Here is a 13,232-nt window from a genome sequence, read left to right as displayed (position 1 = left end):
TCATTGAATTGTCATTGTTTTGAGCCTCTCCTATTTATCTAGCTCTACAGTCATTTCTTTATCTCTTGACAGCTATTCACAGAAAATCTGATTAATTAGGATTATAGGGTTGAACAGAAACATTTCAAAATGTTGCATAAAAAAATCTCTTTTAAAGCAATTTTCTTGTTTGCCTGTACAGACAAGTCTCAGATGCTCTGCTGACCTGCGCAAAAGGCTGATCCATCATAAATGTTTGACGTTTCTCTGTAAGGACTGTCAGTCCCGCTCACATCATGGTGATCTCGGCTGAGGACTACTGGAGCCTGCAAAATCCAAGGACAAGCAAATGGAGTCCTTCATGGACTGGAAATGTTACCACAGATCATATTTTGCTGAATTCACTTTATCTGAAGTCATCTCAAATCTCAGCTTTGTTCCATCTCCTAAACCCCCTAAATCTCCTCTCCCTGCTATTATTTATTAGCAAAGGGACATTGATATGCTGCTTGTTCATGAGAGTCATCATCATTTCATAGCCAGCAAAAGGAGTTTGTTCTTTTTGTCAGTGCCATCCTCAAATAGGACAGGAAGAAGAAGAAAAGTAGAGTGGCAATTTCACTGAAGCCTTTCATTGCTGAAATTTCAAAGACACTTCAGAATGCAAAAAATCTTCCTTCACAAGTACTTATTCCTCTGAATAACAAATAGCAAATATTACTGTTTTCATTCTTTTGGAAGACTTCAAGACTAAAAATAAGGCAACAATGAAAATTACTGATCTCCTGCATCTCAAACAAGTCCATTCTTGATTTGGAATTTAACTAACAGTATGAATCTAGACCAGCTGCAGGTCTTGCACCAGGCTTCTGTAAGAATTCACTCTTTTGGCATGGTTTGGTCTAGAATTAGCTGGCTTTGTTTTATGCTGGCAGTGGATTAGAAAATAATTGAAAATAGAAATGAGTACCCAGCTTGCAAGAGGAGGAATGGAGATTTGAAGAAATGAAAAAAGTACATAAAATCTGAAGGGCCTGGGAGTCTGACCTTGTCAGTCACAGCTCCATGGGAGTGCTCTGCCTGGTCAGGTTTATTTTTTAAGACTAGCTTGCAGTGATGTTCGTTTTGAATCCCGAGAAGGTCAACAGCTCAACATTTGAAATATTTTAAAAAACATTTTCTGCGTAACAAAAACACAAGCCTTCCCTAGCTAGAATCCATTTTAAATTTTACTTGAATTTGCTCCTTTTAATATGGCAATTATTGTAGTTTGGCTATAAAAGAGATTGAGATGAGTAAACATGCCTAGGTCTGCTGCTGCTGTAATACACCCAGCAGGGACACTGATGAGGACTGTTTAAAAGCAGGTATCACAATCTTTCAAAAGTTAAGGAACAATTTTGAATTAAATCAGTAGATGTAATAATATGGCTGAAAGCAAGGGATTGAGGGTACGAAACACTGGGCAGCGCCATGGCCTCTTGTTATGTGTCATCTTGGGGCACTGCTAAGGAGTTTGAGACCCTGTCTTGTGTTTTCAGCAAGTCACAGTGTGGTGCCTGCAGTTGCTCAAACATAGAATAAAGCAAATTTCCAACATGAAATAAAGGGCAATGTATTTCAGTTTCTGAACCTGTCTCTTCCTTTACACAACACAATACTGGTTACTTACAGAGGAGGACTGACCTTTAACATATTTTAACAGAATGGTCCCACGTAAATGACAGGCATTTCTGCTCTTATTGATTGAAGCTTTCTTTTTCCCACCTGCCACCCTAGCCTCAGATACTAAACACAATTACTGGACCATATCAGGAGGAAAAAGGCAAACCTTAATCCTTCCTTCAGAAATCGCTCGATTAATAGCCACAGCTATAGACACACGACCCCTCTGATCAGAATATAAGATTCTAGCTTGAGAGCCGACAACCTGCAAAATAAAAAAGCCAGAGTGATAAGGTTCTCTGTGCAACTGGCTTATCTTCAGGTCCCAGATAGATATAGTCACAGGATTGCCTCCTTCTGTAGGAGAAAGTACAGATTATTCATTCATCAACATCCAGCTTCCAGAAAATATAAATTAAAGCCCTTCTTTGAACTGAGTTATATCTCCACTTGCACAAACAGTGAGATGTATTTCTGTATTCAGCCACTACTGTCCAATAAATCCCGTTTTTAAAATCAACCTGATTGCTAAACTATAATCCCCCTATCAACAAACCCCTTATCAACATCTGAGAAGCAGAGGTTTGGAACTGGTGGTGGTGGGCTGGAAGGGAAGAGAAATACAGAGACAAAGAATGTCAAAGAACATCTGTCCTTCACTGCTATGCTCCTCTCCAGCCTTTACTCCACAGACCAGTCTGGTTTCCAGATGAGGAGAGCACATGTAAGCCCTTCAGTATTACCAGTTAGCTTCACAGTGAGAGCCTGCCCTAAAATAAAAACAAGGGATGTTTCATTGTCATCCTGCTTCCCATAATATAACATACCTGTTTTGAAAGGGGAACTGAGAACTGTAGGCCTAATGAGGTTGGGCCAAATGAAGGACATTTTGAATGGTGCTGAAAGGTAGTTACAAATCAGGTGGAGAAAGAATCACTAGCCTGTTTCACTCCAGATACAAGACTACAGCTTGCTGTATTATTTTAACATTTCCAGATGAAGAGGTGAAGGGAAAGAACTGCTTCAGCTCACCCTAAACCCCTGCTGTGGAGAGATGTTTAGTTATGAGCCCTGGTATTTACAGACAGTGTTTTCATTCATACACATTCCTACTTTTCACTCCAGCATTTGAAACTGTCCTGGACCAGGAATGATCACTTGTGCTGAAGGAGGTTGTGCACTTACCAAGCTGTGCCTGCCAGCTTCCCGAATCCAGCGGATGTTGTCATGGTACTGCTGCTTCACAGATGTGCTCACTTGCAAGAGAAAGCAAGAAAAAATAGGTTTTGAAAATGAATGCAATATGCTCTAAATTTAATTTAATTCATCTGACAGCACTAGCAAGTCAAATTCTGCTGTGAGATATAAGCACGCATATATAAAGTGCTGTAGAGTCCTCTTCACAGCCAATGCAGTAATTGGTAAAATATATTTAGAGAAAGGTATGAGATGCTGTGGAGCAGGCAGTTAGAATTATAGCTGCCATTCAGGTCTTTAGCAAACTAAATTAAACCTTGAAATATGGGCTGCACATACTGCTCATTTTCAGTGACCTGGCTTGCTGCCTACTAGATGACCAGACACTTTCTGAGCCTTTGCTAAATTAGTAACTTCAGCAAATTCCATGATATTGGGTACCACAGCCCAGTGTTGCATCAGGTAGTAAATAACTCTTCTGAGCATCTATCAGAAATTCTCAGAAGCAGCTGGTAATATATACTTGAGGATAAATTACATCAGTGCTTGGGATATAGATTTATAGGATTGCAATTGCTCTGTACTGAATTGCTCGTGTGAACATTCTTATCCCAAGATAAACCTGAAGTCAGTCATGTATATCTTACAAACTGAGGTACGTTGCCTCACGTTATTATAGAGCACAAACTGCACAGAAAGACTTACGGGTTAGCAACTGTGTGTAAATCCACCCTAGACCTTGTCTAGACACGTATGTTATCTGAGAATTGAATACAACAACATCTTGAACTACTCTCCAGCTTCTCCTCTCATTTATACCTGTTCAATTCCATCTCAATCAACCAAACCAAAGAGGACAAAGAACAAGGATATCTGAAGTGAAAGACAGGCAAATATGACATATCAGTCAGATACATGGCAAAATCAGTATAGCCAGCTGCCTCCAAAGGCATGGCACCATCTGTATCACATGAGTAACTAAAGGGAGGAGTGTAGAGCAGCACAGAAGCATTGTCTTATTATCTTAATTCGGGGGGCTTTCACAGCTATGCCTTTCTACAAAGGGTACGTGTGAGCACAGCTGAGGTTACAGTGCTTAGGAAGTTACTCCCTATAGGCATAGTTACAGGCAAAGATTGGCCTGGAGTTATGTTGCATTACTTTGGCCAGAGAGACACAGGCAGCCACCAGGACTCAGCTGGCATGTGGCAGCATGCTAAGCCGCAGTGACTTGCTTGTGCACCGGAGCTCCAAATCATAATCATTTCTGCAGATGCCAAGACAGGATGTCTCCTACCTCTTCCCAGCTCTCACCCATTTTCAAGTCAGATTATAACAAATACAAATGATTTGCATTTGCAAGTCAAACTGGAGTAACTGCACACTGCTAACTTGAAATTGGCCAGGTAACTGAGCAGAGTGTTTAGACTGCTATCTTTCCATTTAGGCAATATGACAGCATGTAAAACTAGAACTACTCTGGGTTAAACATATCGTTAAAGAGAAATACAAAATACATTTATTCTTGCAGAGGAAGGCCTTCCAAGACACAGCTTTAACAATACTAAAAGGACCTGTCAGGGCTTTATGGGTTGCTTCCAAATGAGAGCTTCTAAACACTGTGATGAGGATTAAAGTGTCAGCTCTTAGACTCATAGGGAGTGAAAGACAAAACATCTGCTTGTGCTGTCCTAGTAGGATTGTGCTGCCATTCAGAAGTTTCAAGGAAACATCTTCTAGAATGTAATGGGTAGTATTAATTTAGGTTATTACAGACATTTTGTGAGAGTTTGCAGGTGTTACTCTAGAAAACCAAATAGTGAAAGAGTTCCTTTCTACCATTTTTATAAACCATTGAGTTCCCTTCTACTATTTTTATAAAAAATCTCAGAATACTTATCATGTTTCATACCTCGCTGTGCATGGACTTATAGAAAAGATCCATCTGTTAATTCTATAGAACATTGCCAGCCGGGTAGCCAGATGAGCAAACTGCCTACACGCACATATCTCCACACAGCACGTCTGTCTCTCCCAGACAGCTCCAGTAACAGTCATTCTCTGTCCTAAACTACAGAGGTGACCACCAGTTTGGTTTTCATCTGTTAGCCCTGGGGAAGTGAAGAATCCTCCCTTTTATTTAGGCCTTCCTGCAACTGAAAATCTTACAGCTTTTTCTAGAAAGAGCTTAACTTTCTAGAAAGAGCTCCGTGTGTTTCATTTGCTAAACTGCTACCAGCCTTAAATCCCACACCCCAAAAGGAATCCCTTCCTAAACAGGCAAGGCAACCATGTTACTTCTGGAATTTCATGGTCTCCTGTGCTTTTTTAGGCTTTTAAAAATACTAGAAGACATTGTGTATGCAGCAGAGGAACAGTCCTCATTAACACAGAGATTGCTTCCCTTTTGCTCTTGGGAGATTTGTGTTGTTGTTAACAGCTCAGCCTCCAAGCTGCCAGAGAGGTAGTAAATCCAAGTTACACTTCAGTCATCACTGCTGCATCTCTTGCACAAATGCTAATTTAAAGCCGAGGTGCCTTGGCATTGGAAGCAAATAAAACTATATTGGATTTTTTCAGTTTGTGAGGTTTAAGCATAAAAATTCATCTCCCCAAAAGAGGAAGAATGCTTAACATTGAGTTCAAGGCTGGGTCAAAAGTTTAGAGTTGGAATACAATAGACTTCAGCTCTATGGAGTTTTCTTTCAACCATCACAACCAATTCTTTTATAAAATTCAAATGCAGGCTCAGATTTTAGATACATATGTATATGAGTATATCCAGACCCTGGAATTTGGTCTAAGCTCACGTCCCACAGGGACTGAACAGCAAGTGTAACAGTTAAGAACATGAACCCATGAATGGCGGTTTATTTTCTGGCCAAATTCTGTTTTCATTTCTCTTTGAAATCCTATTCCCACTGTCCTGCCAAACACAACAGCAAATCAAATAATAGCATTGCTAGCATTTCCCTTAAGCCTGTTTTCACCTGTTGGGATTTTAAAATGCCATTTTAAAATTTGAATTAAGAATATACGTGCAAGAGTTCAATTTTTATTTTTTTTATTTTTTAATGTGGAAGATAATTCTCTCCTCAGCTTTACAGTAGCATCTGTAAAAATACCCACATACTATTGTGTACACAGTAACCGATCCATTTCCGAGTCTTGCAATGCAAACCATCCAAAGGTCATGCATCAGTTCAGTCTTGAGAGGTGACTGGTGATTTCAGTACACAGCAGAAAAATAGCTACATTATTTTTTAAAGAAACTACAGCATTTTGATATGGAAGAGTGAAAGTGTAATTCCTAGATACTGGTGCAGTATACACAACCATGAATCCCAATTTGGTTTCACAAATGGCAGAATCAGCTGCCACTTTATTAACAAATAGCAAAAAAATTTCAGATCTCAAAATTGTAATCCCAAATAAATGACACTGGATGGAGCACCGAGCCCATGAAATCTGGCTTTCATGCCACTGATCTGCTTACTAACCTCTCACAAACCTCTGTAGATTCCCATATCTCATTCCCCTGAGAGACAGGGGCAAAACAATTTGATTCCTTTATGAAGCTCTTGGAGACCTAATGAAAGATACTGTTTGCCTTAAAGTTTCAAGGTGACAGAGTACAGGAAAATCTTTAACAAATGAAAATAAATGCTCTTAGCCAAAACTGAAGCAATAGTTTTGGGATCAGTAACCTCGCTACTTGGTGTTTTTACATCTTACCTACTGGTTACATTCCTTATACGAGTTTTGGGAAGAATGAGATCTCCTGCCCATATGGAACAAGCAAAAGACTGCTTTCTATGGTTTCAGCCAAAAGCCATCACATGTTGTACAACTCAGTTCATTTTTGTCTTCAAAAACACTCCCAGTGATGGGGGCATGGGATGTTGCCTTACCTCCCCGACGAATGGAGTCCTCCAGCACAGACATGGCAATTGAGTCAGTGGTAGAAAGATCCTGTGGGTCACCTGAGGTACAAACCCAGCGGAATGGCCCAAATCCCAGGGAAAATATGTCCCTGGGAAGAGAACATGTTTCATTAACAGATGGTTGAAATTCTTTCTTTATTTATCCTGGCTGCTAGCAGTGCTTTTCTTTCATTAGCTGGAGACGGAAGAATTTCAAACATTTTCAATGAACTAATCTAAACAGAAGCATCAGGAGCCATTAACTAATTAAACAGTGCTGTTTCCTGCAGCCAATGACTGGCATGTAAAAAATACAGTCAGACAACAATTTTGATAGAAATGTTGGACAGTTCAATCAAACAGGTGCACCATCAGATGAATTGCAATTTTGTTTTCTGTTTCATAAAATTTACTATCTATACTATCAGACTATTGTAGGTTTGAGAAAGTGCCTGAGTCCAGACTCATCTGCTGTCCACATTGTTTACACACAAGAATAAGACACTTCATTTGAGCTTCAGAGAATCTGGTGGGTGCCTTACTCTACATTCAAGCTTTTATTCACATAGTACAGGCAAGCTAAGCATGAGTCAGAAGGTGTTATAACCAAATCTTTCAGTGGATGTCCTGAGCTCAGGTCTTTCTATCTTTCTACAAGCAGTGCATGGACAGCTTGAGTGAGGAGTGCAGCTGGTGACACAGGCAGAAAAAAGTCTTATTTCAGACGTGTTTTGAGTTCGGTGCAGACATAGGCTCCAATGATTTGAAATTATGCTCTACTGCTCTGAAGAGACAAGCTCTTCAATTTAAGCTCTTAGAGCTCTTATTTGCAGATAGTTACAGTCTGAGGCAGCAACTTGGCTATTTTCTTGAGCAGAGCTGCTTAAGGAAAATTGATGCAATGAAAGAGAAAATGCAACTATTCATGTAAAGGAATAAAGAGTTTTGTTTTGGCAATGTTTTAGCTTACTGTTCAGACATCTGGTATCTGTTTTCATAAGGCTTTTTAATCCAAAAAAGGATAAAGCTTTTACACCAAGTTAACAAGACTTGTCATGCCTTTCACCGCAAATTATTAGCAAAACACCTCTGCTATCAGAGTCTTATACTAGTCACACACGTCCTTCCAGGTCTGTCACTTCTTTTCCTTGTAGCTCTACTGAAACCAATAGAAAACACAAGCATGATGCTTATAGAACATCCTCCTAAGCCACACTGGGCACTACTCCAAATTAGAAGAGAATTAGACTAACTCTGACATAACACCTGTAAGATCAAATTTCCTACTGCTGTAGCTGATTCCTTTTCATTGTATACACTACACTGCCAGATTTTCATTAAGTGAAGTCTCCAATAACCATAAAGCATTAAAGTACTTTAGTCCCAGATCTACCCAACGTACCCCATGATGTGCTGAACGTAGGAAGGATATCTGAATTCTGTTTTATTGCCTCCTTTTTTCTCAACATCAGCACCTATAAAAGAATTTTAGAGTTATCAGTAACTTGTTTTTGATGAAAAAAATATAAAATATATAACCAGACTGCACCTGGGTTCCCATGAAGGCTTTCTCTTAGCCACAGAGGAAGTAAAGGACCCCAGAGAACAGTGATAGAACAAGAGGGACTAAGGAGTTGGCATAACGCTGTGACCAACCCTATCCAACCAAAGGATAGGGATGGAAAGAGGTATTAAGAATTGCTCGTTCCCATCTAAGAACTCCAGAATCTACTCACCAGCCCTTTGAGCTTCCAAGAGAAACGCATTGCCATAATCCCAAAAAAACATGCCCTTATCAGCTAGTCTGTTAATAGCAGCCACATGTCTCCTCAGACTGAAATAAAGAATGAAACCATTATTCCTGATTGATTAAATATCAAAAAGAATCATATCATGAGCTCACTAAAGGCAGGGAAGCAGTGTAGAGACAGATGGAACTAAAAAAATTAAAAATCAGACATAAACCCATAAGATATTTAAGATACTTTCAATCTCTGTAGCACCTGTTATCCCCAAATCTTGAACTGATGCATAGCCATTGCAATTAACAATTAACAGTGAAGGGTCATATCTTTCAGCAAAAGAAGTGCAGCCAGCCCTGAGGATTGAAAGCAACAACAGCTTTTACAAATATGCAAAGCAATTCAAAGACTTCAGAGAGAAAGCCTGCAAAGACAGAAAAAATTTAAATGGGCAGACATCACTGTTCTGGCCTCTCCCTTGGCCAGAACAGCCCAGTTTTTCCCGTTGCTTGGGTATAGTGGACTATACTCAAGGATTGTCCTGATACCTTTGTCACTTAGCAATATCCAGTTCTTATCTCAATGTATACTCGCATGTGGAGTTGTACATGCAAAGGTGTAACCTCTTAGAACTCTAAAAAGGTAAACCAATGCCTAACAAACTAAATTGTGTCTGTTTAGGTCATATCAGACTCTTACAAATGAGTCCTTCCAAGAAATTTACCTGTTACCTCTGTCTTAGTCCATATGATACAGACTTGGGAAACTCGAAAGGTTCTTGTAGGTTCCTAATTCAAAATCAAATAGACTACATAGCCATGTTCTAACTTCTACTAGAAAATAGCTCTCCAGTGAGAATATTTGAGGTGAACAATAACAGAGTCATCTTTGTTTGTATATAAATTATACTGAATTGTTCCCTTTGTAACATCCAATTCCAATTTCACTTGCAAACTTGTAAATCAGGAGTAGCTCCCTGAAATCAAAATGCTAAAGAGAACTTGGTTACAGTTGCAGAAAGCTGGGAGGACTGATTGGGAAAGTTTGTCCCCTTGTTATATCATTCTATAAAAAACTTATCACCAGCCACAGCTAGAAGTGTGGTAGGCTACATGTGTTCCTGGCTTACCAATTGCTGTTTTATGCCTTAGTCAGTGAACCTAAACCATTTGTTAGTCTACATGGATTTGTATTTATTGCCTTGGATGTTTAAAATCTAATGCAATTTAGGAATATTTAGAAGTGAAATAAATCATAAGTGTTCAGGCCTCTGGATTTTGTATGCTAGTGATGACTTCTAAAATGGTGATTAGGGGACATGTCTACCAGACTTCGAGTAACAACCGTGTAAGTCCAAGTCAGCAGTTACTAGTGTTATTGCTACAATAGCTCTACCCCAGCTTTCTACTGAAGGGCAGTATCTTATACTTAAGTGAAACTTCTTGTGAAAAAGACAAAGATCCAATCACTTGCTGAGCAACAAAATCTAAAGGTTAGAATATGAATAATCAAAACATTTACCTCTCTTGTACCATGGTCCGGAACTTCCCTGGATTGGTGGACAGGAGCTGCTTTGCTTCCTCAAAGCCAAGCTGGACTGGATAGTATCCCCCACTGAATGGGTTATGACATGAAGTTTGGTCAGACCCCAGATCAACTAGCAGCTCTCCTGTTGTGTCCAGCTCATACACTAGCCTCTCCCTAGAGGGAAGGAAAGACAATAAATGAAATGTTTGAACAAAAGCTGTTTTCTCGCATTGAAGCTCCTCTTTCAGGCGAACTCCTTCCATCACAAAAAGTTGTTTATGAAGGCATGCCATGGCAAGCTGGCTTTATTTTAGCAGTCAGGAAGTGGGAAACTAAAAGTCGCATGCAAATCTTCATCACCATATACTTCACAGAGAGGGTGGTTGCACACTGGAACAGGCTCCCCAGGGAATAGTCTCTGCACCGAGCCTGTCTGAATTTAAGAAGAGATTGGACTGTGCACTTAGTCACATGGTCTGAACTTTTGGGTAGACCTGTGCAGTGTCAAGAGTTGGACTTGATGATCCTTAAGGATCCCTTCCAACTCAGGATATTCTATGATTCTATGATTCATATTTCCCTGCACAGGAATGCCAAGAGGTAAGTCAAATGCCAGTATGATGTATCAGCCATATATCGATCAGTTTCAACCCTTGGTTTATGGTGTAACAGTGAGGTTTACCATTGGATAAAGTCACAAGAGTGCTAGAATTTACATCCATTATCTGATTATGTTTATTCAATCAATGCCTCAGTATTTCTATTCCTCACTGAAGTCAGGGCTATTTGGCTAACCAAATAGCAAAAGCTTAGGAGATGGAGAAATTCCCTCTTCATCCGAGGACAAATCTTAGTGATTTCTTTCCCTAAGAAATTCACTGTTCCATAAAGAAAGATGATGCATTTCCCATGCAACTGGAAAATGGGACACAAGGATGAAAATCCCTCTTTTGACAATACAGTTTCATAAATATCTAGAGTCATGAACTCAGCACTACATTTAATGCTGCTTCTCTTCCAAGTCTGGGAATTAATCCCAGGTTGACTTAATAAGCAAGAACATTAATATATCCATATATACTACTTACCACAGATCCACCACATTCCCATGGTAACCCAAACTAAGGGCAATTTTATTCTTTCTTGCATCTCTAGAATAGAATTTAAAAAGATGGGTTGAAGAAAAAGTACCTCGTAATTCTGACTTGCAACATACAAATTGCAAACAAAACTATAAGTCTGTATGTTGTTTCCAACACTCATCTGGGCAATAGAACTTCTGACCTTTAGGCAGGTTGATTCTTCAAGTGTAACATTATTTGTAATTGCTATATGCATGTTCATGAAAAAAATGCAGACATTTAACATATGATATAAACTATATGAAGCACTGGTAACTGCAAGTTGTAAGCACTGGTAGTCACTACCAAGGAAAGTTGCTGTTTGGAAGGATAGATTCACATTCAAAAGCAGACCTAGGGTAAGATGTGGTGTCCTTCAACCTCTCCCCCTATGCAATACTAAAATAGCACAATGCAGAAAGATGTAAAGCAAGGATTAGGGAGCAGAGATAAAGTAACTGAATGTTACAAATCATACCTCAGACGAGCAATGCAATGGTCCAGGTTGTTAGAGATTTCCATGAGCCAGCCTTGTTTGTAACGTTTCAAAAGCGCTGCTTCATCAACCTAAGACAAATAACAGAAGATCTTAAAACTCCTGTTTCTCCCACTGAGTCCCTTTTACTTTTTTTTTTTTTTTTTTAAATAAGAAAGTAGCAAGTGAGTGAAAGGAATAGCCCTGCATTGGCCTTAAGATGAAGTGATAGTTCAAATGCTTATTTTCCATCTCTGATTTTTACCAATCCCATTCTCTATTATTTAGGGTACAAGCTAGAAAAAAACCTGACCTATCACTTCTCAATCATATTTTACAAACCAGAAATTCTCATTAAAATTGTGCAAGAGGTAATATATTTACATCAATTTTAAGTGATCTTTAATGTTTGTTTTGATGATTTTCATTGAAAATTGTAAACTTTTTTTTTTTTCCCCTAATAACTCAGACTTTTCTGCCAGACTGCCCAGGACAAAAGAATGGTTTGCTTTTGACCCGCACTTTTGTACTTTGACTTCTGGTTGAAAATCTCAACCAAATATGGGAAAGAAAAGAAGAAAGTATTTTCTTGTCCCAGCTGGCTGGTGCCTCTGTGAAAAATGGAATGGATCAAAACAAAACTACGCCTTCAATCCCCTCTTGCTTTGAACTTTGAAGCTCCTAACAAGCTCAATCCCAAATTGGTACTCTTCTGGAACCAGTTTGTGTGTATGCACCAGAGACAGCAGGATAAAAATATAAATGGATAGACAAACCGTGGAGGCTTTGGCACAGATTCCATATTAATGATTCAATGCACAAACTTAATGATGCATAAACATCATTAAGACATTTATAATGAGTTATCAGTGGCATAAAGCAAATGGCAAAATTAATTCAAGCAAATTTTCTGTGGTGGCAACTGATTTAGACACCCAGAGTGTTGTGTGTGCGCACAAGAATGCATAACCTGAGTATCTTACAATATTACATTAAAGCATTTTTTACTTCTCTATAATCCACCCCCATCATTTCCATTTAATTATTTCTCATTAACAAAGTATTTATATGTAAATTAAATAAGTTCTGTATTCAGGAGTTGCTTGAACACCAGGAAACCTTTTCTTCCCCAATTATTCTTAGCATGAGAAACCTTCCATCATTTCCCACATCAGTAATAAAGACTGTCCTTCCAAAACCCCAGATTATGATAATAGCAGTGTCACTACCAATAGAATTATTCAACAAAAAAGTCAGGTGCCGTGGGGGACAGCTGCTTTGGGAATTATTTAAATCAACACAGGGGAAAAGGATATTAAATGGCCCATATGAATTACAGGAATGGGGTTCATTTAAAGCTCTGCATAATACAGATCAGATCTATTTAAATCTGTTACCACATCTTATATACTTTATTTCAAACCTCTCTGACAGTCTTGGAAAGTCTTTCAGACTTGCTGGCACACTCAAAGCTAGCTTCCTTTGAACCATCTTTTCAAATATGGGATTTTTTTTTTTAAACTCAGTTTTAAAAATTGCACAAACATGATGAGCTAATGGGACCCAGGGTGCCCCGAGCTGGAGGACCGGGACGGTGGGGATG

The 13,232-nt window shown here is 39.0% G+C and overlaps 1 protein-coding gene across 4 annotated transcripts in view; it reads right to left on the bottom strand.

Annotated features, from left to right (window-relative positions):
* Nucleotides 1–13,232, bottom strand: part of UROC1 (urocanate hydratase 1) — a 40,881-nt gene that overhangs the window by 9,099 nt on the left and 18,550 nt on the right. For all 4 annotated transcript variants that reach the window (XM_005025107.6, XM_013104673.5, XM_072044104.1 and 1 more), the window contains 9 exons: nucleotides 11,633–11,721; nucleotides 11,122–11,184; nucleotides 10,028–10,207; nucleotides 8,501–8,598; nucleotides 8,167–8,239; nucleotides 6,753–6,874; nucleotides 2,830–2,900; nucleotides 1,811–1,909; nucleotides 206–305 (listed from right to left, as the gene is read on the bottom strand). In XM_005025107.6, the coding sequence (XP_005025164.3) occupies nucleotides 206–305; nucleotides 1,811–1,909; nucleotides 2,830–2,900; nucleotides 6,753–6,874; nucleotides 8,167–8,239; nucleotides 8,501–8,598; nucleotides 10,028–10,207; nucleotides 11,122–11,184; nucleotides 11,633–11,721 (895 nt within the window). The remainder of the gene's footprint in view (nucleotides 1–205; nucleotides 306–1,810; nucleotides 1,910–2,829; nucleotides 2,901–6,752; nucleotides 6,875–8,166; nucleotides 8,240–8,500; nucleotides 8,599–10,027; nucleotides 10,208–11,121; nucleotides 11,185–11,632; nucleotides 11,722–13,232) is intronic.

This window comes from Anas platyrhynchos, chromosome 13 (genome assembly GCF_047663525.1).
Source record: "Anas platyrhynchos isolate ZD024472 breed Pekin duck chromosome 13, IASCAAS_PekinDuck_T2T, whole genome shotgun sequence".
NCBI classification, from domain to species: Eukaryota; Metazoa; Chordata; class Aves; order Anseriformes; family Anatidae; genus Anas; species Anas platyrhynchos.
The sequence above is the reverse complement of the archived record's forward strand: the minus strand, read 5'-3'. Positions and strand labels throughout refer to the sequence as shown.